The 23453-nt window shown below is 41.9% G+C and overlaps 1 protein-coding gene across 1 annotated transcript in view; it reads left to right on the top strand.

Moving 5' to 3' along the window:
• The first annotated feature begins 2430 nt into the window (after positions 1-2430).
• LOC116485634 (DNA repair-scaffolding protein-like) overlaps positions 2431-23453 on the top strand; it is an 83368-nt gene continuing 62345 nt past the window's right edge. Inside the window, exons 1-5 of the mRNA XM_032181125.1 lie at positions 2431-2478; positions 10271-10426; positions 11410-11488; positions 12956-13138; positions 14841-14998. Of these exons, the coding sequence (XP_032037016.1) occupies positions 2464-2478; positions 10271-10426; positions 11410-11488; positions 12956-13138; positions 14841-14998 (591 nt within the window). The 5' untranslated portion in view covers positions 2431-2463. The remainder of the gene's footprint in view (positions 2479-10270; positions 10427-11409; positions 11489-12955; positions 13139-14840; positions 14999-23453) is intronic.

Genomic DNA, 23453 nt, shown 5'->3' with positions numbered 1-23453 from the left:
CACACACCGGGTGGGTGGTATGGCAGCTCTGTGGAGCCCAGTGTCCGCCCTGTTCTTCATTTCTTCAGGGATATGTTGATTCATTTAGTCTATTTTTGCTTCGGGTTTTCAAATGAGCAGCTATTAATTTTTAATTTGCATGAATGTATGAACTTGACTCCATGTGGTTTGCTAAAATCTGGCAGCCCCCGAGGTTTTTTTCACAAGTCTACACCTTGTCTTGGCATAGCCATGCATCGTACTGGGCAGTGACACAATTTAATTTACAGCAGAACAGATGCCACAGCTTTGGGATTAAAAAATCTGAAGTTTTGCATGTCGTTTCCTAGGAAACCTTAGAAAGCTGGAAATCACCAAACTGCAACAGTCTGCAGAAGAAAATGTTATTTTTGATCTAGTCTGGAGACCTATCTTTGATCTAGGCTTGACCTTGGGATCCTCTATTGCCTGTTACAGTCATAAAAATCCATCTGACCCTAAAACACAGGTTATAAAATACTTAATGATTTTTTTTTTTCTCCTCAATCTCATCCCAATGAAGCAGCTGGGATATTTGTGACTTTTAAAACTTCACAAAGGAAATGACTCAAACCAAACATCTTCCTCTGTGTTTGAATTTCACATTGTCCTTGCAGGTTTTATATGCTGGAAAGCTTTTAGAGTTGTAACTTTATGCTTCATAAGAGGAAATAAATCCATAAACCCCCGATAGAATGAAGAACAGCCACATTCAATCAATATAAACACGTTCTTCCAGCCTCAGTAATTTAAGCCTCCTTATCTTTTGATTAATTTGTATAAAATATATTTGTTTCTTTGAGAGAGTTCTTTCTATACATGGATTTAAAAACATCCATGCAATCAAGAGCACCACAGAAAAATAAATGAGTTTCCAGATTTTACTAAAGAAATGAAATGTTATTAATAACAGAATTTTATATTTTTATAGAATTTTAATGCACCAAAATAAAAAGGTATATATCTTAATGTTCTCTGAGCAGCAGCAACTTTGATCTTGAGCACATAAACAGTCAATCAGTCAATAACTCACAAAAAAATGTAATGGACTTGAAAAATAATGTATGAGTATTATGAAGCTTCTTAAAACTTTTGTGAGGAAGCTAAGCATCCATTTCTCTCTCTCCACAGAAACATTATTTTAAAAACAATCATTTCTATTTTAATTCATAGTATATAGCTTTTTGTTTTGGTTTGTGTTTTTTTTTTTTTTTTTTTTTTTTTTTTTTTTTTGGCCCATTTCCTCTATTTCCATGTCATTCTAGTAGATTGTGAAGAACATTAAAACAAATTAAGGAAATCTATTGATTAGATCACCTTCTTAGGATTCAAAAGAAATACGTTCCTCACTGATGTGAGTATCTTGTAATCCTCAGAAGAAGACTATGTATAGAAAAAAATAACAGACTCAATGAGCTGAGTAGACTTCAGTGGTCCAAGTATTTCTGTGATTTAGCTCTAACATAGAGCATTCAACTGAACAGTGCAGTAACATACCTCTACAAATATCAAAGAAAACCACTTTGATGGTGTATAATAGAATTCATTTGTCAATCTGGTAACTGGAGAAGAAATACTGCGAAGTTTTGGAAGGATGAGACCATACGGCTTTTAACTCTGTTTTGAACATAACAATCAAAGGCATCATGAATTGTGGATGATGATGTTCCTGGCTCTCCTCCTCTTGAGAAATCCACTTTAATTAGCGTTAGTTTCATAAATGGAATGGGAGATGGATATTGGCCACAGGGTGCCTTGGAAAAAACACAAACCGTAAACTATAGACATGTATATATGTAATTAGGGCTTAATAATAAAAATTACAGTCATGCAGCGTCTGCTATCAAAACACACATGCTTTACAAACTCTAAGCAGTTATGCTGTGAGATATAAATGTATTTTAACAAAGACTGTTTATTACTGTCTTATTATTCCTTATTATGCTTTCTTAACAGCAACACTATTAGACTAATTGAACTGCTCAGGACCATGCAGAAAATACAATTTCAGATGAAATTCCGTACAACTTGGCACTGATATATCCCCATTTTTTGAACATAAATATATCTTCTTGTGTAGATCTTCCCTTCCCTTCCCTTCCCTTCCCTTCCCTTCCCTTCCCTTCCCTTCCCTTCCCTTCCCTTCCCTTCCCTTCCCTTCCCTTCCCTTCCCTTCCCTTCCCTTCCCTTCCCTTCCCTTCCCTTCCCCTCCCCTGCTTCACCCGCTGCATAGCGCATGCGCGCACCCACCCTCCTCCCCCTCCTTCCGCACCCCCCGTGACGTCACCCGCGCTCCGCCGCGTCCGTCCAATCAGAGGCGGCGGCTCCCGCGGCGCCAAAGCTAGAAAGGGCCGGGCCGGGCCGTGCCGAGGGGGTTTCCTCGGCGCCCCTCCCCTCGGGCTCCCCCGCCACGTGACCGCGGACGTGGCCGCGCGGGCGGGGGCGATGCCCAGTAGGAAGGTACCTGCGCGCGCGCGGCGGCGGCGGGGGGGGGAGAGCGAGGGGCTAACGGCCCTAACGGTCAGTAACGGCTGCAACCGCCGGGGCTGCCGGCCGCCGGGTGCTGCAGCGGGGAGCTCGGGGCGGCGGCTGCGGGGCCTGAGGCGCTGCCTGGCGCTGCTTCGGCTCCGTTTTTAGAGGAGAAATGTCACAAAGTTTACAATAAACTCGTGGTGCGGGTCACCCGGCGGTGCGGAGCTTGTTAAAAGTTACTGTGGGGACTGTTAGCGTTAGGTCAGAGGTTGGATTCGATGATCTTGAGGTCTCTTCCAACCTAGAAATTCTGTGATTCTGTGAAAACGGCACGGAGCAGGCAGGGCGCAGCGGGAGCGTGGTGCAGCGTGGTGGCAGCCTTGGGTAACAATAATTTAGCTTGTGCACAGCCCTCCTGCTTCAGCGAAAGTCACACCGAGTTAATGCGAAGGCAGGGGTCCTCTCCATTTGCTTAATTAACTCCATTAATTAAACCATTTTAAAAATGAAACTGACCTGAGCTATACAGGACACAGTCATAATATGTTTTAGTTATGTGTTGGGTAATTTTGTGAAAGCTTTTCTAAAATACTTCAGCTCAGATCGCTTTTATAGAGTGTGGATTTCTGTCTGAACAACAGCTCGGCACCAAGTTATGAATAAAAAGTGCATTTCGTGAATAAAAAGTGCATTTCAATACCACAAGGGCTTTTTTCTTCAGTATAAGCACATAATTCATACTGTTGCTTATCTAACAGTGTATAGATTTAAAACAAACAACTGATGTTCAAATAGTACAATTGCCTAGGGGTGTACGTGCATGTATACATATGTACCGGTCAATAGTATTACCCTTTAGTTAGCAGAAGTAAAAAATCATAAACATAAGGGGCTTAAAACTTATAAAAATATTGATTCCATGCATCAAGAAAAGTATATTGGAAAAAAAAAAAATCTTTCTTTTGTTTTGAAGTGCGTACTGACAATGTAGAAGGAGGTATGCCAGGTCACTGTGACCATGGTCTTCCAGCTCAGCATTTTTTTAATGAATTGTGATGACTTGATGAGATCCCTTCTCAGTTGCGGTCATTTGTATTCTTGCAAGTTGACTTTAGAAAATAAAAAATGCTGTTTTTCATATGAATAAAAAAATCTTAACTTGAAAAAATGCAGCCTTTATTTAAATCTTTACTTGGAGGCTTAAAGTGCCAAGATGTTTCAATATTTCAAACTAATGAAAACTTCATTTTCCAGCCAGGTGCTGGAAACAGTAGCTATGCTGTCAGGAGTTGGTCTGTGCAGGTTGGGTCTATTCTCTCTCCCGCGTGCCTGGTGACAGGACGAGGGGGAATGGGCTGAAGTTGAGCCAGGGGAGGTTTAGGTTGGATATAAGGAAGAACTTCTTTACCAAAAGGGTTGTTAGACATTGGAACAGGCTGCCCAGGGAAGTGGTGGAGTCACCATCCCTGGAGGTCTTTAAAAGACGTTTAGATGTAGAGCTTAGGGATATGGTTTAGTAGAGGACTGGCTAGTGTTAGGTCAGAGGTTGGACTAGGTGATCTTGGAGGTCTCTTCCAGCCTAGATGGTTCTGTGATTCTGTGAGTTCGGTGACATGAGTGCTAAGTTTTTCTGAAAATGAGATGCATGTTGTCAAATTCAGGTTCATGCTGTCTTAAAACTGGGCTTTTAAAGGGACTCCTCTTAATTTGTGAGCACTTCTTTGTGAAGACTGTTAGGACCAAGGTGAAAGAAGAGGATAGGATGGCTGTTGGTCAGTGTTTGGTATTGCTGTGTGCTTTGCTGTGATTATTCCCTTCAGAAGTGTTAGTTTTTAAATAACTAAACACAAAAATTCTCATGAAAATAAAACTAAATTTTTTAGCACTTTACTTGTTCTGTTCTGTATTAGGGAATAATGTGATAATTGTGTTTGAATGCTTTTAGTGATGTTTAAGTGATATGACCAATTCCTGGATTTGCATCTCAGCAGCAGGAGGAGTTCCCATAGCAAAACACTTATATACTTAGTTGTTGTCCTCCAGCTTATGTTGCTTTTTATGTGTTAGGAAGGTGAAGTGTCAAAGAAACACCACTTGCATGTGAGGTAGGTAATGTGTTGGGCAGTGCTTTCCTGGCGGTTCCTTCTGTATCACAGCCCCATGTAAGTGGGATTGTCTGGTGTGTAAAGGCTGTGCAGTGAGAAATCTTTCAACATATGCTCCCAGAGACAGCTTCTAAGGTGCTTCTGTTTAACAAATATTTGGCAAAAATAACAATATAGAGTTTGAGTGGAGATGTGCTGGATAGCACCATCTCTCCAAAAATCAGCACCAGCCTTCCAACCCTATACTTCTAATAGTCTCTTCTATACTCATTATCAATTTATTGAATTTTCGTTGTTTCCCTTTTCCTCACTGCATACGTAGGCTATCTGACCCTTTATCTAACTGGGAATAACTACAGGAGTAATGCAGGAATAATGAAGGGTTACTTTTGGTGCCTTTGGCACGGAGGGTTTGATCCTAGTTCCACTGACACCAGCAACAGTAATTTATGTTTTTCAGTAGCTGGAAGGAATTGCTTCAGAGATGGAAGAAATTGTTCCAGAGACGAAATATAACGCTTTCATGAGCAGAGACCAGCAGACAACATCTGCACAAAGTAGCTGTCCTCGCCTCACCTTTTTTTAAAGTTAAAATTAAAGAGTACATATTTTGGCTCCAGACACTCTATGCAATCCACAAGAATCTGCGTGACTTTGTTCTGTAATGCATCCTGATATCTGAGATGCACCAGATCTAGGTGATCTAGCTCTTCCAAGCCCCATTCAGTGCTTTATCTTTTTATACCAATATCTTGGGTTTAGACATTTCATGCATAACTTTAATAAATTGCACAAGATATGCTTTGTGTCCCATTTTAATGCCAGAGGAAAAAGATTGTGATTAACCTTGCTACTCGAGATTAAGAGAACTCACTGTTGGTGCTGCGTTTCTTGAGGAACAGCATGTCCTTTGGATCAGCTTTGTTAGAAATATTTATTAATGAGAGAAGCAAGTTTCTTGAAACACTACTTTCTTAGCTGCCTTGAAGCAGGTTGGGGTGGAAGCGAAAACCCTTTAAAACTGTCCATTTCTGGGGTGTGTTGGTTGATGCATTCCTGTGGCAGAGACCCTGGGACAGCAGCTCCCTGCACCAGGGTGTGAGGGTGCTGCAGCTCCGCAGGGACAACTGGCAGAGCCAAGGGGGACAGTGCCTTCCCGGCACAATTCCCAAATGCTGAGGGCCAAGCGGAGGCCACGTGGGCCTGTTCCCAGCTCGCTCTTGTCCCGTAGTTTTGCATCTATGCACATCTAACCTTTTGCTGCTGGGTAGTGTTCATGTGACAGCCTTTTAATGACAAATGCTTCTATGCTTTATGTTCACACATGCATGTAAATGTTACTTTATGCATGTTGAAATATGCTTCTTACATAACATTTTTGTTCTAAAAACGATTTATATATGTATTTATGCACGTACTTACCTGTGTGTGCACACGGACATCCATATTTACATATGTTTATATATGTTTGCACCCAGTGCTGTGACAGGCTCTCTCCTCAGTATCTGTGGGTTGAAACTGGAGGTCCAATTTCCAGGGTTAACGTCAAACGCTTGCATGGAGAGAGTTCATTGTCAAAGAGCTTGGAATGAGGGGAGTTGTCTTTAGGTTATTGGGTTTTAATTTATTTTTTTAAAGAATCTGTTAAATGATGGAAATATATCTGCCTTAGAGGCACAGACCTGTAAGTCACTGCTGCCTGTATGAAAAATCGCCTTATCTTTCTGTTCCCTCCAAATGGTGTTTGCCAGAAATTTATGAGAGTTGAACATCTTACTTATAGGCTGTGTTTCTTTGCTTTCTGTTCTGGGACTTTAGGACCAGTTTTCACTTTTCTTGTTGACTCTAACAGCTGTCAACTTCTGGGCGGTGATAGGAGCAACTCTTACCATTTTCCTGTGCCTTTGGAGCATGATGTGGTGAGATGAGGGGTAATTACCCAGAGCTGTCGGCAGCGCTGACATCCCTTCAGATCACAGTTGAGCTGACGGTGCCGAGTAGCTGCTGGAGTGGTCCCACTGGTCCCCGTATGCTTTCTTCGGCTGCTGAGCCAGCTGCAGATAACTGGTGCTTCTTCCCAAATGAACTTTCTTTTCCTTTAGTCCCTTGTTGCTACATCTGCACAGAGCCTGAGGGCCAAGTGCGAGTGAAATGGACGGGGAGAGGGGCAAGCAGCACGGGGCAGGACTCCGGCTGTTTCTGGTTTGTCATGAGGCCTTCTGCACTGAGATGTCCCTGCAGCGCTGCCCTGAAAATCTGCCCAGCCCATCTAAATCCAGGCTAGAGAAGGGGAGGATTAAATAACTCTAGTAAGAGTCAACTGGAAGCGTGCCCTTTCCATATGCACCCGAACCCCTCTTCCCTAGGGAGAGGGAGTTAACACGAAGCTTTTATCCTTCCTGGTTTTATATGGCATTGCCTTTCCGAACCTTGGCAATGGTCAACTGATGTAATGCTGGCCCTACATGAGCTGCCATGCCTCTTAGACCATGCTCTTTTTTTTTCCTTCCTTTGATATTCATAGTATAGAGGAATTTTCTGTGAAAAGGGATTTAATGATTTATTTTTAAAGGACAACATGGATGAGAAACTTACCAGAAAGTCATTCTCTAGTTCTGTGTTTATAAGGCTTCCCAACAATAGAAATTCATTACGAAGCCTGTTTTATGTAACTTTGTGCATGCATTTGTGTGGCTTTTTCCATTTGTTTGTAACTGCTTCTGCTTTTAATTGACCATCAGAAGTAGCGTATTGTAAACCCGTGAGCAGCTCATAGTGGTCTTACTGGCACAGATGCACATTCTTCATAACCGGAGTGTCCTGGTTAAGAAGCATGCTTAGATGAACCACATTTTAGTCTCCCATGTACTGCAAGTTCTGGTCTGCGAAATGTATCGTGCAAAGTCTTTTAGAAGCTAGGGAAGTGTATACATAAGCAAGTCTTCCAGTGTTTGCCAGGATGGAAAAAAAGAAACTGAACGAACAAAGCAAAAATTAACAAAGAAGCTGGCTGCAATCCCCCTTTTCAAAGAATACAAATCACTTCAGTGTAATTACTCTTAAAAAAAAAAAAAAAAAAAAAATCCTGCTTTTTTACCAGGTGATAAAGGGTTTTAATCTGCACCCAAATTAATGGCTAGGTATCCCTGGGTAATCTGTAGTGGGATTATAAGTAGCACAGCACTGTGTATGTGCCCGATACCATTACTGATATTTTTGTAAGGAATCTCAAATGAAGCTTGAAGAGTCAGGCCCTTTGGTGATCTCTCTTACTACTAAACCAGCATAGCCATGGCGTGAGTTTGAGCACTGATGCACCATTGCTGTGCTGTTAGGTCTTAGCCTGGCAGAAGTCATCCATCTGGGGGATGTGGAGATGAAGCAAGTGTGGCTGGCTGGACCGAGACCATGCTATGATTTGACAAAGAACCGAAAACTGGGCCTTGCCATGCTTCAATTCTTAATATTTCCCTTATCCACGTGTTGTTCTGGGCAGAGGCAGAAGTACTTCCCAGAGGATAGTAGGATGTTCAAGTCTAAGTGCTCTGGAAATGGAGGGTCAGGCAATATGGTCGCTGGGAGGAAGATAAGATTTCAATACTTTGTGTAATACTGTTAACTGCTCTTGTTTAAACTGCTGTAGCCTCCTTGTTTGACATCATGTCCTTATAATTGTGCTCTTGGTTCCTCATTTAGTAGTGGATCAGGTTCAAGGTTGTACTACTTGCTGTTTAAAAAAAAAAAATCACAGAATGGCTTGGGTCAGAAGGGACCCTGAAGATCCCTTAGTTCCAACCCCCTGCCATGGGCAGGGACACCTCCCACCAGACCAGGTTGCCCAAAGCCCCATCCAGCCTGGCCTTGAACACCTCCAGGGATGGGGCATCCACAGCTTCTCTAGGCAGCCTGTGCTAGTGACCTGTGCCTCACCACCCTCTGAGTGAAGGATTTCCTTCTAGAATCTAGTTTAAATCTCCCTCTTTTAGTTTTAATCCATTCCCCCTTGTCCTATCCCTACGCTCCCTGACACAGAGTCCCTCCCCAGCTTTCCTGTAGTCCTCCTTTAGGCACTGGCAGGTTGCTATAAGGTCCACCAGAGCCTTCTCTTCTCCAGGCTGAATGACCCCAAGCTCTCAGCCTTTCTCCATAGGAGAGGTGTTCCAGCCCTCTGATCATCCTCATGGCCCTCCTCCAGTCTTGCTCTAATAGGTCCATGTCCTTGTGCTGGGGGCCCCAGAGCTGAAGGCTGCACTTCAGGTGGGCTTTCAAGAAAGCAGAGTAAAGGGGCAGAATCACCTCCCTTGACCTGCTGGTCATGCCTCTTTGGATGCAGCGCAGGATACAGCTGGCTTTCTGGGCTGCAGGCACACATTACTGGCTCATATCAAGCTTCTCATCCACCACCACCCCCAGGTCCTTCTCCTCAGGACTGCTCTTAATCCATTCCTCACCCAGCCTGTATGCGTGCTTAGGATTTGCACTGGCCCTGCTGCAGGACCTTACAGTTGGCCTTGTTGAACCTCATGAGGTTCGCACAGGCCCACCTCTCCAGCCTGTCCTGGTCCCTCCGGATGGCATCCCTTCCCTCCAGCGTGTTAACTGCACGGAGGGGTGAACCAAGATGCTGCTCGCTGCATGCTTTGGGAATGTGCCCGTTCCCTTCTTGTCAGCACTCAAAAGATCTAGAGGAAGCGAATTCACATAATCGGTCACAAAGCAGGTGAAAGCTGCCCAAGACTTTTTTCCACCTGCTTGTTCTAAGTGTATGTTACAGTCCCGATTGACCAGCCTGGCTGAAAATGTATGTGCTGATTAACAAAACTTTAAGTAGCTTTTAAATATGGGTAGGAACTTCAGTGGCTTGAGAGAAACTATCAGTAGGAGAAAGACCCTTTCAGGAAGATAGAGTGAAAGTCTTCTGAAGTTTTCTAACTCTGAAACTTATGTAGCAGAGTGTGCTGAGATCTTTATCGTGCTCAAGTTTGATTTATACGTGTGAACTGGTATAGCATCTTACAGATAACAGCTTAAGCTGTTCTCAAATATCAAAATGTAGTGCATCAAATTAGCTCTGGACGCTAATCAGGACCTTGTTTTCATAACTTGCCTGGTAGTCCAAATGATTTCCAGCATTGCACGCAAGGAAAATGTGATGCTTAATCTACCACTTCTGAGAAACTGTTACGAAAAGATGCGTAATTAGTAAAGCTGAATGAGTTCTGTGAGGGGCTCTTGGTGTCGTCTTTGCTTGTTAATTCTTTTATGGAGAGCTGGATATTGATTATCTACTCTGATACCCTGTATAGCACAGGATTCAATCAGACTAAATGTGAATGTGAAGGAATTACTTAGTTAAAATGTATTTTACTGAGCTGCTCCTGTTTAGGATGAAATTGTCAGCTTCATTGGGCAGCTAACAGATACTGGAAATGTAACATAGATCACCAGAAGAAAGTATTTCGCTTTTCAGAGAGTAATTTTACCCATGACGTTAGGGTTATCATTACACGGTATTGCATAAAAAATGGCTGCAGAAGTTCAAGACTTTTTCCATCTTATTTAAAAGTGGAATTTGTTTGCAAGTATTCAGAAAAAGGGGATGTTTATATTAAGTAAACTTCACTTAAAAAGCATTACATGTGCAAAGCTTTTAATGGGTTTGTTTCTCCTCACAGCGGAAGCGATTTTGGAATGCAGAATATACGTCCTTCCCCGACAAGACACCCTTACAGCTGAAAAAATCCACTGTCAGGACGTCAGTGGCTTCTACTTCGATTTCCAATGCGTGGCTTAGGTGTGGGGATGGCTTTCAGAGCACGTCTGTGCTGGAGGTAAAATGCTGCTGTATTTAACAGTGCAAAAAAGAGATACAAACTGACAGTTAAAGCAGTTTCTATACTTGACTGACTTATAAGATAGATGTCACCTTTCTTTGTATTGTTTCCCAGTTAATAACATATTGTTACAACTGCCAAGGTAGACAATAATGGAAAGCGAGGCTACTGAAGAGCATTGTCTGCACTTATTAGTGTAATTCTCAGAGCATATGTTGACATGTTATGTTCTAGATAGTACTTAGGAATTGGATAAGTTCAATATTACACTTAAATTACTTTTGTATCCTTCCCACTTGGGATCGGGAACTGCATCTTCCTTAAAAAAAATAAAATAAAATAAAATGACAATAGTTTGCATTGGGAGAATTTTTGTTAGATCTAAGGAGTATATTTGCAACAATGAATTAACTGTAGAAAATTCTGCTTTTTGATGACCTCACAGATTCTGCTTTGAATGACACATCAAACTAAGTTTATTTTTTTCTGCATTGGTCTTCTTGGTCATAAATTGAGATGTTAATCCAGCTGTGACTGAGAAAGTGCTGTGTACTGAAAGTAATCTTCAACTGATTTTTTTCTGGTACTGAGCAGTCAGTGTTGTGTAGCTTGTGGGATTTAATAAAATCAGAGGCAGGACCACTGAATGCTTCTTTCTGTAACCCCTGAGTAGGGCACATGCTTTATTATGCTTCCTGCCCACTTTTGACATTTTAATTCTGAAAATAGTGGCTTTTCTTCTTCACAAGGTTAGATGTAATTCCTGTTGTACTCACAGTAAGTTTATATTTTCCAAAACAATGAAAATTGAGCTTTTGTTTTACTGTTCCCATGGTATTGCAGTGTAGTAGGACACAAAAAAAAAAGTCTGAAGTTGTTTTGTGAAGTTGAGGGTGTATAATAACAATTCTGAGTATATTACATGTTAAAATAATCCGTAATATATTTCTTGGTGATTAAATCTCTTTTTCTCTCTCTAGTCAGTAAGACCTACTGATTATAAATCAAAGACCAAGAAGCAACTTGGACCACTGTTAGCAACTGCTGAAGATGCAGCAGGTATGTTACAGTTATTTCATGTTTAGCATTGTGAAAGACTTTCACTTTGTTTCGCCCTTTGGAAGTTGGCTTAAAATGTTTATTTTCTTCTATTATTGTAATTAGAACCTAATTTTGGTTAAGAGACACAGTCTTGGTGCTGTTGTGATTAGACTCTTCTCTTTACCTAGAGTGCCAGTTCTGCAAAACTACAGGAACTTTAGCTGTTGCACTTGAACAGATTGGGGAGTATCACTAGTGCTGTATATAGTGTGGGTTCTAGCAGGAACAGGATATTTAAATTCTTCACATTTTTCAGAGAATGGAATGAAAAACAACCCATAACTGTCTAGATAGAGGGTGAAATGGTTCTCTTCTCCTTGGAGACAGACAGGCATGAAAAAATATGTATTTTCCAAGTATAAGCAATAGATGGTAAAACAGGATGTTGTCAACCTACTTTCACAGTCTTCTACATGTACCTGAATCTGTTTAATACTGTGATTGAAAAAAGAACTCTAGGCATAATAAAGAGGAGGAAGGACAATACTGTCTGCAATTCTTTCACTTTTCGAGTCCAGAGGAAAAGAAAGAGGGCAGTGTTTTCTTCAGTCTTTGTTTTTACTTGCTCCAGCAGCACTAGAGCTGCCTCTTAAGGTTAAAATACTGAGAACCTTTTGTTGACCTTTTGGGGTTTAAAATTATGCTTTTCCAGACTTCTGAAAATAACCTGTGTGTGTTCATGTTGGAGGCAGGAGGAGATGCAGGTGTTTCTCTTTTGCACCCCCTGCCTTATTTCAAATCCCCACTAATTGTCTAAATTTCCATCTGCCTAAAAAGCTGTGGTAGTAGAAGTAGAAATCGCTGCTTTGTTACGATTACTGATTCTGAATGCTCAGCTACTAAGCATTAAACCTTTTCTCTTTTGCTTTCATTATTTAAAAACTGTGGAGAAAGGTATTCTGTGTTTTTTTTTTTTGAACTGAGAAATTTAAATTTAATAGCTATTCTTTGTTACTCCTGAAACTTCTTTTCTCTCAGGACACAACTGGGAAGTCATCTCTACTGATGGTGTACTTTTATTCAATTGTTATTCGTTGTATAAAGTGAGAGAAATCCATACCCAGAATCTGAGGACAGACCTTATTTAAACCATTTATGGTTTTAAAAGAGCATATGTGGGAGGATTAGGTCTATGTGTAGAGAACTGTATGTCAGACAATCATTATTTGTCCTCACTCTGCTGAAGGACTGATTGATAGCCTCTCTGTATAAAAAAAAAAAAAATATCCTGGAGAATCAAAATGAGATTAATGCATGTATGTGTAGGAAATAAATGTAAGTTCCAGTGTTAATTGCTGATGCCTGGTGACAGAACTGATGACTTCTTTCCAGTTCAAAAAGAATATAGCTTAATTTTTAAGGATTTTAAATTTAACAATATTATATTTCTATAGCAATCTAAAACTTTGTAATTCTCTTTAATAGGATCTGCTGCTGAAAGCTCTAAGGAGGCCGAAGACATAATATGGACCTCTAGTGGCAGTGATTTTTCAGATAATGAAAATAAAACATTGATTCCAAGGTTACACGGCAAAAAAAGCCTCACTGAGAAAATAGAGAAGTCACAAAGCAGACATGATTTATTGTTAGAGGACAGAAGTGATGAAGGTAAGTTCAAACACAAGCAGATTTGTCAAGGAACCTTCTGACAACTTCAAGTGCTGTAATGAAAATACCTTGAGGTCATTCTGGCAAAATGACATGATTTAAACAAAATGGGATTAGATCATTTGGAGGGTTTTTCATCAATTGCATTTGAGTATAGCATAACCTCTTACTATAACTTATGTATTAAAAAAAAAATTAAACTTTAGAGTGAAGGAGATGCCTGAGCAGTTTATACCCAGAGTAAAATGTGTTAGCTTTTTTCAATATATTGTGGTTTATTTGTTCCATTTCCCTTTCTGTGCTGTTATTTCCATCCGGGTTGTAAATATCTTCCTCTGCCCTTTCTGTTCTACAAGTGATATTGCTGTCTGCGTTTACTGAATAGCTGTGGTAGGCTTTGCAGCTGCAGATAGCATCATTTTCTGTGGCATGAGTTTTCATTTCAGTACACAGTATTCCTTGTATTCCCTGTTAGCTGTATTGTGCAAGCAACCATGACTTTTGTTCCTGGGGCCTACTTTCAGTTTCATAGAGCAGGGGTTGATGAGGAGAAATTGATTAAAAGTGCAGCTGAAGACAGAAAAATCTTTACTCGTGTGATCTATTATATAAATTAAGATATTTCATTTGCATTAGAACTTGTTAAGAAGTATTTTCATTGTGACTACTTCAGCTAGATCTTCAGCGTTACAACTTCAGATCCTCGTTATCTGGCAAAGTGTTCACAGAGCACTGAGATGAGCAAAGGAATAGACTGACTCACTTTCGTGTGTGTAGCTCTGGCTGTGTACTTTCTTTTGGTTTAAAATACTCAGTCTCCCTACTTCTTTCACCCTTGTTTCTATCATAGATTTTATATTGTCATTGATATATCTGATAGTTGTCTGTTCTAATTCCTAATATTTTTTTCCTTCTTTTTGAATGGACTGTTGACTTTCTAGACTGTAATCTAGTGGTCACCAGGAATCTTTCAAACCTGCCATTAATAGCATTGGCTTGCACTTGTCCCTTGCACCCTTATAATGTGCAGTTTACTAACAACAAATGTGTCATGCATGTTTTTATTTTGAGACTTTATACAGACAGGGACACCAAGCTTTTCTTTTCTTTGTTTGTTTCTATTAATTTATCCTAAACAATCTTCTGTGTGGTGTGCTTAGAGGTTTGGTTTACATTTCAACTATTTTTTTCAGTTCTGCTCTGGGGGTTACTACTCATAGCAGATGTTCACTTACATTGGCTTTTTAGCTCTTCAAGGTCATGGTCTGACATGTTTGCTTAAAACAGTTAAATCCAAACAAGTAAACTTGGAAAATCTAATGCAACGGAACAACAAACACAAACCACCACTACCACCAAAAAAAACCCCACATAACTAAAACTGAAGAACATTAATCATAACTAAACTAACTACTTACCTGAGTAGTTAAAAATATTGCCTCCTTATTGGTCAGTACTTCGAGAATTTTGGGATTTTTTTTTTTATCTTCACAGAAGCTTCTATTGTCTGCTAGTAGGGTTCAGGTTTTAGTATGAGGTGCAGGATCACAAAATAGTTCAGTATAAAGACTGGTTGAACGTATACAGCAAAATAACATTGTGTTTTTCCCAATGTAGGGATAATTAATATTTTACTTTAATTTGGTATTTATGAATAATACATGGATGAATAAGAAAAAATATTTTTGCATGTTTTCTTTAGATGAACCAGAGTTCATTGACTGGGAGAAAGATAGTGATTCTACAGATAAACTTGATGGATCAGAAAAAGATGACAGCTTACTGGAGATATCGGACTCAGACTCCTGCACAAATTTTAATTCTCCGCCTGTCAAAGAGGAGAATGATGAGCTCTATAAGGTAAGAAACTGTTTGTTTTTTTAAAAAAAGATTCTACTATAGCTTTGTAGTGTATAGTGACATTCACAAGAATGTCAAGGTATTTTCTCTGACTGCTGAACCAACAATGTCCCACGCCTAAAAATTGGTAGTGTGGTCACTGAGTCACAGAATTGCTGAAGTGGGAAGGCACCTCTGGAGATCATCCAGTTCAACCCCTCTGCTCAGAGCTGGGCCTGATAGAGCAGGTTGCTCAGGGTTGTCTGGCTGGGTTGTAAGCATCTCCAAAGATGGAGGCTCTACAACTGCTCTGAGCAACCTGTTCTAGTGTTCACTCACTCTAAGTAAGTTTGTTACATTTAAGTGGAATTTATTGTATTTCAATGTGCACACAAAAAGGTGATCAAGTGGATAGATTTCTTACCAGAAATTTGATCTGGATTCTTTATAGCCTCTGTCTAAATGGTGATGCCTTTAGAGAGATGATGTCCCGATTTCCTGTAATATGGTGGGTCATACAACTACCTATTTCTCTGGTCTCTCTTCCACCCTCTGAGGTGAGTGTAGTGTCTACCTTTTGGCCTGACCCTCTCCCCACGCACCTCTGAGAAGGAAAGAGGAGGCAGTCACCGCCTGCTGCTGGATGCTGCCTGCTGGATGCTGCCGGCCACGGCAGCCCCCGGAGCCCCGCAGAGCCGGCAGAGGGCACCAGAGGCCGGGCTGCGAGCAGTTCCCTCCTCCCGGGCAGCAGGGAGGCTGGCCAAGGTGTATTTCCATCTATCTAACCAGTGAGGCTTCCTTAACGCGGCTGGCAGCGGGCATGTGAGGAAGTTCTGCCTGCAGACTGAGCCGTGTCCAGGTTCCTCACCCAAGCAGTCAAATGACAGGGACCGGCTGCCTTCGGGAGAGTATCTTCTTGTTGCAGCCAGAGGCTGGAAATAGCCCAGTGGAACTGGATGTCCTGTGTTACAGCACGCTGCCGTGTTGACACATGTGACCTGGTTTTGGGCTGTCTGACGTGGATGGTGGTAGCAATTTAGCATCCGTAGCTCAGAGTTCACCATGGGTTAATTGAGTATTTTTCAGGTTCTTGAAGAGCTGATTTAAAATAACACAAGTCTTGGACAGCAGTGTTAGAAGAGAACATCCAGTCCATATAAACCTTGGGAAAATAGACCTGGGATTTATGCAAGCCATAAAAGTCCCTCTTCTGTTATACCAGTGTGATTTATTCCGCTGTAGATGGAAGGTTGGGTGAATGCTATGAGACACTTCAATAATAGTAAATAGTGCTCAGGAGAAGGTTCATTTGGATGCAACCATACTAAAATAAACAGGTTTTTAACCTTAACCAGAATAAGCTATGCTACTACAAAATCTGTGGGGAAATTGGGAATCTCAGGATCCTTTTTCAGGTTTTTCTTTCCCAGTCGGAGTGCCACGCTGTGGGAATTTCCATGGGTGGTCAGCCTTACCAGTAAACTTTCTTCTGGGAATTTGGTGTATGCAGGAGGTTAAAGCCCCAGCGATCACTATGTCATTTGCATTCTTTGCTTTGCTTTACTTCAGATATGCTATTTTCCTAGGAAACACTGCAGGCAAGCTGTTTGAGAGAATTCCAAGAGCGAACACAAAAGAAGTGTTCACTATAGGAGGTCATTTGCTGTATGAGTATTCTTCAAAAAGGCCTCTTAATTTTGTGGCCTAGTTCATGGTGGGGAAAGGAAAAAGAGCCAAATGTTGATATATCATCATTTTTGTGGTATTTACTAAATCTCTGGAACCTAATGGAGTGTGTGGATAATCAAAAGACCATGAAATTTATTTTACCCCACTTCAAAATATGCCAAATACCAAGAGGTTCTAGAGGTTTAGGACTGCTGCCAAATATCTTTATTGTAATATTTACCCATGGTAAGAGCAAGATAGGTTTCTACTGAGAAATGAATAACTTTATAGCTGATTTTTTTTTTGCTAATGTACCAGTAGATCTAATTTGAGAATTACTTCTATTCAATTAACTACATAGAAAGACTTGATGTGTTGTTTCAGTATGAGGGTAAAACTCTTGTTTTTGTGTCAGGTGTAAAACTACAGTCCCACTTCAGTTTGTGTTCCATCTTAAGTCCCTGTGCAGTGTCTTTCTTACCAACTAGCAGCCTCTGATGTGTAAAGCTACTTGACAGAGGGTAATGAGGAAGGCAAGTTGAATCTCGTCTTGTGGTGAGCAACTGTTAATTTTCATTCAATCCAGAATTATTGGGGGGGGGGGAAGGAAGTGTATGAAAAAAATATGACATGGTCATGCTTTACTTTCCTTTGTATCTTGTTAAGGGATGGAATTTCTCATGCGTCACTTTTTACTTCAGGTGGTAAAGAACAAAGGTCTGGCAAGACCTGATGCCAGAAGATTTTTGTTTCTCTGCTCTGCTACCTCTGAAGGATGCCCAATTGCCCTTTTTCTTGAGTACTGTGGTGCTCTGAATAAAGATTAACCATTAATGATTTTTTAGCATCCATGTTTTCCAGAAGACCACCATCTATCCGCCTCAAAATTGGTCTAACACAGTTTTATGCATTGGTAATAACTACTTTTTCCCTGACTTGTGCAGAGGCCTTGTCTTATGTGCTGAGGAACCATATTTTGTGAGAATGATTAATTTCTGAATTATATTTGATTTATTAATATCTTAATGTTGGGGATTATATAAGATCTCATAGATTTATTAAATGGCTTGAGTGAGAAGGGACCTCAAAGATCCCTCCGTTCCAGTCCCCCTGCCATGGGCAGGGGCACCTCGCATCAGACCAGGTTGCCCAAACCCCATCCAGCCTGGCCTTGAACACCTCCAGGGATGGGGCATCCACAGCTTCTCTGGGCAGCCTGTGCCAGTGCCTCACCACCCTCTGAGTGAAGAATTTCCTCCTAATGTCTAATCTAATTTTTTTAGTTCAAAGCCGTTATCCCTTGTCCTATCCCTACACCCCCTGACAGAGTCCCTCCCCAGCTTTCCTGTAGGCCTTCTTTAGGTGCTGGCATGCTGCTATAAGGTCTCCCCAGAGCCTTCTCTTCTCCAGACTGAACAACCCCAGCCCTGTATGTCTTCATAGGAGAGGTGCTCCAGCACTCGGATTGTCTTCGTGGCCCTCCTCTGGACTTGCTTTAAAAGGTCCACATCCTTCTTGTGCTGGGGGCCGAAGAGCTGAAGGCAGCACTCCAGGTGGGGCCTCACAAGACCAGAGAGGGAGAATCACCTCCCTTGCCCTGCTGGTCTTGCCTCTTTTGATGCAGCCCTGTATAGGACTTCCCTTCTGATCTGTAAGCACACATTGCTGGCTCATGTTGAGCTTCTTATTACCCAGGTTCTTTTCCTCAGGGCTGCTCTCACTCCATTCTCTGCCCAGCCTGTATTTGTGCTTGGCATTGCCCTGACCTAGATGCAGGACCTTGCATTTGGCCTTGTTGAACCTCATGAGACTTGCACGGACCCACATCTTCAGCCTGCCCAGGTCCCTCTGGATGGCATCCCTTCCCTCCAGTGTGTTAACTGCACCACACAGCTTGGCATCATCGGCAAACTTGCTGAGGGTGCACTCGATCCTACTGACAAAGATGTTAAGTGTAGTGTTGGTCACAGTACTGACCCGAGGGACACTGATGTTCTAGTGCTGTTGAAGGTGAGCTCCTGGCTCCTGCCACAATGGCAACTTTCTCTGTCCATGTGTGCTGAGCGGCATCTCCTTCCACACTTCAATCCCTCCTTAAAACATTCTCTGTAACTTTAGTGCTTGCTTACTTCTAGTGATACAGAGTATATAATTCCTGCATCTCAGAGTATTTTATTTCTTTTTGTCCTCTGTATTGTATCTCCTTACTGTTTTCTTATGGATGGCCAGATGTGCTTGCTTTCTATAGAATTGTTAAGGTTAGAAAAGACCTTCAAGATCATCTGGTCCAACCATCACCCCACTTCCAATGTCAAATATGCAAGGCAAGAGAGTTATCCCAGAATTGTATGAAGGAGAGGTTTTTGCCCTTTGTATAGTTAAAGTATAGGAATTAGGCATCCTTCTGTACTTGCTATGCAGCATTAATAAAGTTTAAGTTGTTACTGTTGACACTCTTTGTTGCAGAACACACAAATAAGCTTGCCTGCTAATCTTGGTGTCTGATGTGGCTGAAAAATGTATCAAAAAACACATGATTAAGAGCTTGTTTCTTTTAAATACAGACTGAATGGTAATAACCCCACAGTATCTTGCTGTATGATCATAGGCAGTTGAAGAGAATCACCACGTTTTGTTTCAAAACTTTGCTAGATGAATCAGCACTGTGCTGTCACTCCTCTGTGCTGCAGCCTGCGTACACTGATACTGGGAGATTTGATGTGATGTTTGTGTAGAGTTGTGCAAAAGTTAATTATCAGGTTTTCTGCGAGTGAAGGGAACAAATTATTTGGGAATTTTTTCCTACATATGGGTGTATGTTGATTTGTCTTATATCTGAGGCCTTCCCATCTGCCAAAATTGGGTCCAATCAGTTGCTTAATATGTTGATTTATTGCTGTCCTTTTTTTTTTTTTTTGAAAGACTTTCTCCCTCTATGGTGTTAAAAGGGGGGATTCAACACACAATGGTATTTTGAAGAGATCCTTTTAAGAATGATTAGAAGAATCATGCATGGCCAAGATTTCGCTAATATTTTTGGCCCTGCTTTTATATATCCTTGTTCCTTGATCCATTACAATGGTAATTAGAACTATAATTGGCTCAGTAATTAGAATGGAGTCTAGAACTATTGTTGTGTAACAGAACTTAAAATAGGTTATCTCAAGGCAAGGAATTGTTATTATGGCAGATGGAATTTGTGTCATCCTGTCAGACTGATGACTCTGTGCTGATAAAGGATGCTGGTACGACCGTGTTGTTGCAAACAATTACTTCTGTCAGTCCATTACCAAAGGAAGCTGGCTAGAATATACACAAGAACGTGCACAAGCTCACTATTTCTGAAAGTGTGCTTCATGGGATAACCCAGACTGGAATGGGCTCAGGGTATCTCTGATGCAAGCTGCTCAAAGCAGGCTGAGGTGCAAGGTCAGGCAAGGTTGTTTAGTGCTTTATCCAGTGCAATCTTGGAAAACTCTTAGGCATGGCACTTGCACAACCAGTCTGGGCCATGTCCTTCTTCCTTCTCTGCCCGCTTCTTCCCTGTCTCCCCTCAAAAAAAGTGAACCTTGCTTTTCTGGGTGGAATTGGTATCTTCTAGCAGGGCTCCTGAGGTGGACCTTTTAGCAAGACCTATTAATTAAGACTGCAAGTCAGCAGCAGTGCAGGAACAAATACCATTTGTGTTCATGTTGGTGAGGTGGAGCGATTTATGCATGGGCTGCTGAACAAAACTGAAATTGTGTGCCAGCTGCTTTCTGCTGCAGGCATGCTGCTGCATCTGGTCATCCAGAAAGGAAACCTCAAAACTTTTTTCAGAGTCACAGATAATGGCTCCCCTCTCGGTATTGTTTCAGTGATTTGCTCAGGTTCTCAGAAGAGAAAACTGCATGTTTCTGAGTGAGCTGTGGCTGTCTGTGTTGTGACTGAAGTCTTAAGTCTCCAGTTGAGCAAAGACCCCATTAATTTTAAATCAGGATCAGAGGTATTACTTCAGCTAATACCTGACTGGCTCAGATGTTCTTGCTTTAATGGTTTCAAGTGTTTTGGGAAGACTTGTCTTCATAGTCCCAGAGAGAGCAGCTCCAATCTCAATTTAGCTGAATTGTCTCGTTACCTTCCTTGGCAATAGTGCAGGCAGCCCCATGAGTGACGGGACACTGTCTTTTCTGCCCTGTAGGGATGTTGTAGGGCCGCGGTGCCTGTTTTGCAGGAAGCTTTTTGCCACAGTTGCCATCTATGCTTGTGTGCTTGCATACATGTTTGTATGACCTTGCATGTGATCCAGTGTCCCTGAGGTAGCGGGGCTTTGAGCTTAGTTGGTGAAATTCCCCGTGTGGTTTATTAACTAAATACAAAAGAGCCCCGAATCCCACGTCCTGGGTGTACCCGATCTGACGGACTGCAGGAGTTACCGCAGTGCCATAAACAGGCTTTAGCCCCCGCTGCCTTTCCAAGGCTGCGTTTTCACGTTCCCAACTCAGGGCTGTTCGTGTGCGCTAATCCAGCTCCTCCGCTTTGTTTAAGTTCAGGCCGCAGCTGGGCCGCCTGGTCTTTCTTGCACAGCTCTGGAGAGCAACAACTTGAAGCGCAGCTGACAGCGCTGCTATCTCTGCCGACGTGTATCGAGTGCCCCCCTCTCTGCCGTCTTCCCCTCTTCATCCCCCTCTTCCCCACATTCGCTTTTTTTTTCTTTTTTTAAACAAGACCACAGTGGCCTGTGGTGGTTTTCCTGTGGCTGCATTCCACGGGAGGGATCTGGGTTTTCTCAGGCCTGGCACCTCTCAGCAGCGTGCCTCTCCCCAGAACATTGCAGAGGGGCTTCACGAGTGTTAGGAGAAGCAAGGAGCTGTATGCTTTGCCCTGACCTCAGGCTCAAGAGGTGAAGCAAAGAAAGAGGGTCTCACGTGTCTCCTTTCCGTAGCCTTATGTCAGAAGAGGCTATAGGAGAGGGTGGAGCATGCACCTCTGGGAGCACACTGCTGTCCTCTGCAAGCAGGACAAGGCTAAAGCCAGGAGAGTTAATGACACCGGTAGGAGATTGAAGGCCTTGGTCTCATTTTCCCACCTCTGACAAGACTCTCCGGACAATTTGTGAAGAGTTTTGCACTCTGCAAAGAATCACGAGGACAGTGAGAAAGCTGCTGGGTTTTGTTTTGTCTAAATCTGCCTTCCAAACTCATTCCTAACAATGCGCCTTGGGACTCCTCAGGCCAGATTGGAGGAGAGATTAGTTGGAATCTGTTTGAAATCCTTTTTGAGGCAAATGGTGGAAGGAAAAAAAAAAAAAGGAATACATAGGCTCAATCTTAGCTGTTTGTTCTGATAAATATACTTTCTAAATACTGTGGGTCTGGAAAGAAACCAAAACAGAGGAGCCAGAAACATCAGCTAATGGCTCCAATTTTGTTTCCATCCACACAAAGGGGTCTGTGTACTGCAGGCTGAGCTTTATGTCTAAAAGACTTTTGAGTTCATTTAACAATTCCTGTTTGAATCTGTCTCGTGGGCCATTACTTTGTTTTAAAAATAATTTTATAGTGGTCCCATAGCTGTTTGTCACCTGTTGTGCCAAATCATTGCGTCAGATGAAGGACGGAATACATCAGAAAGTAAAATGCTCTTTTATCACTGGGCATGTTTGTTGCATCCAATGGTGGAAAAAGCATTTCTTGTCCATTTCAGGTACCTTGAGCGATTGCAGGCTGTGCCTGTTCACAGGCTGAACCGTACAGGTCTGGCAGGTTGTCACAGCACTACAGGAAAGACGTGTATGCGTCTACCTGAAAAAATAAAAGCATGTGTAATGCTATCTATAGAACGGCTGTTAAGTAAAAATAAGATATTGCGTGTCTAGGGTCATCCAGTTGCTGGTAGAATAAGTCAAGCATGATGTATACCAAATTCACCCAATTATCCCTTCATTTCAGATATCACTTTGTTTCTTTTCACTTTTCACAAAAACAGAACCATTCTTCTTGTAGGAAGGGTTATTGATGAAATCTACTGAATTTCGAAGATCTGGACATTAAATTTAGAATACCTTGGAAAACACAGGAAGATCAAAGTTTAGAAGCTGAGTGGTTTTTAAAAAACCTCCACAGGTTTTTCAGTGTTTCTGCCTCTCTTTAATGGATGAAGGTCTTGTATATCTGTCTTTGTTTTTATCTTGGATGGAAGAAGGCAGCTATGTGGGGGGTTCTTTGGTTTTTGTTGTTGTTGTTTTCTTGTGTGTGTTTTGTTTTTAGTTCGTGCTGCTGTATCTGTGGATTGGAGGAATGCAGCTTTGTGGTACGGTATGGAAGAACAGGACGTTTGTTCCTGGCTCCCACCACAACGTGGAAACTTGTTAGATAAGAGGAGTAAATGAGATCAGAACAAATGGATTAAAGCTGAAAATGTTCATGATAAAGCTTGATAAAGCTTAAAGTTGGAAGTAGGAACTTGTGGGTGGGGGGAGGCTGGCTTTCCTGGGCACAGTGAGGTGGTACTGGGGTGGAGTGAAGTCCTGCTGCTCATAGCCAGTTTGGCAGGGTCTGTGTCATGTTCTGTTGCTCTTGCTTTGTGATAAACAGTTTCTAGACAAACGTCTGAATCATCTGCAGATGACAGCTCAGATCTACCATTCTTTTGTTATCAGGACACTCGCATTCCAGACTAATAACCCTGGTGACTGATTAACCCTTTCTGTGGGGAAGCCCTGTGGAGATGGGCTGGAACTCCAGGTCTCTAAAATGTTGGAGAAGACTTTGCCTTACTCTGCGAGAATCTCTTAGCATACTCACCACAGAGGTGCCAGCTGTGTGTA

This window comes from Aythya fuligula, chromosome 2 (genome assembly GCF_009819795.1).
Source record: "Aythya fuligula isolate bAytFul2 chromosome 2, bAytFul2.pri, whole genome shotgun sequence".
Taxonomy (NCBI): Eukaryota; Metazoa; Chordata; class Aves; order Anseriformes; family Anatidae; genus Aythya; species Aythya fuligula.
The sequence above is the reverse complement of the archived record's forward strand: the minus strand, read 5'-3'. Positions and strand labels throughout refer to the sequence as shown.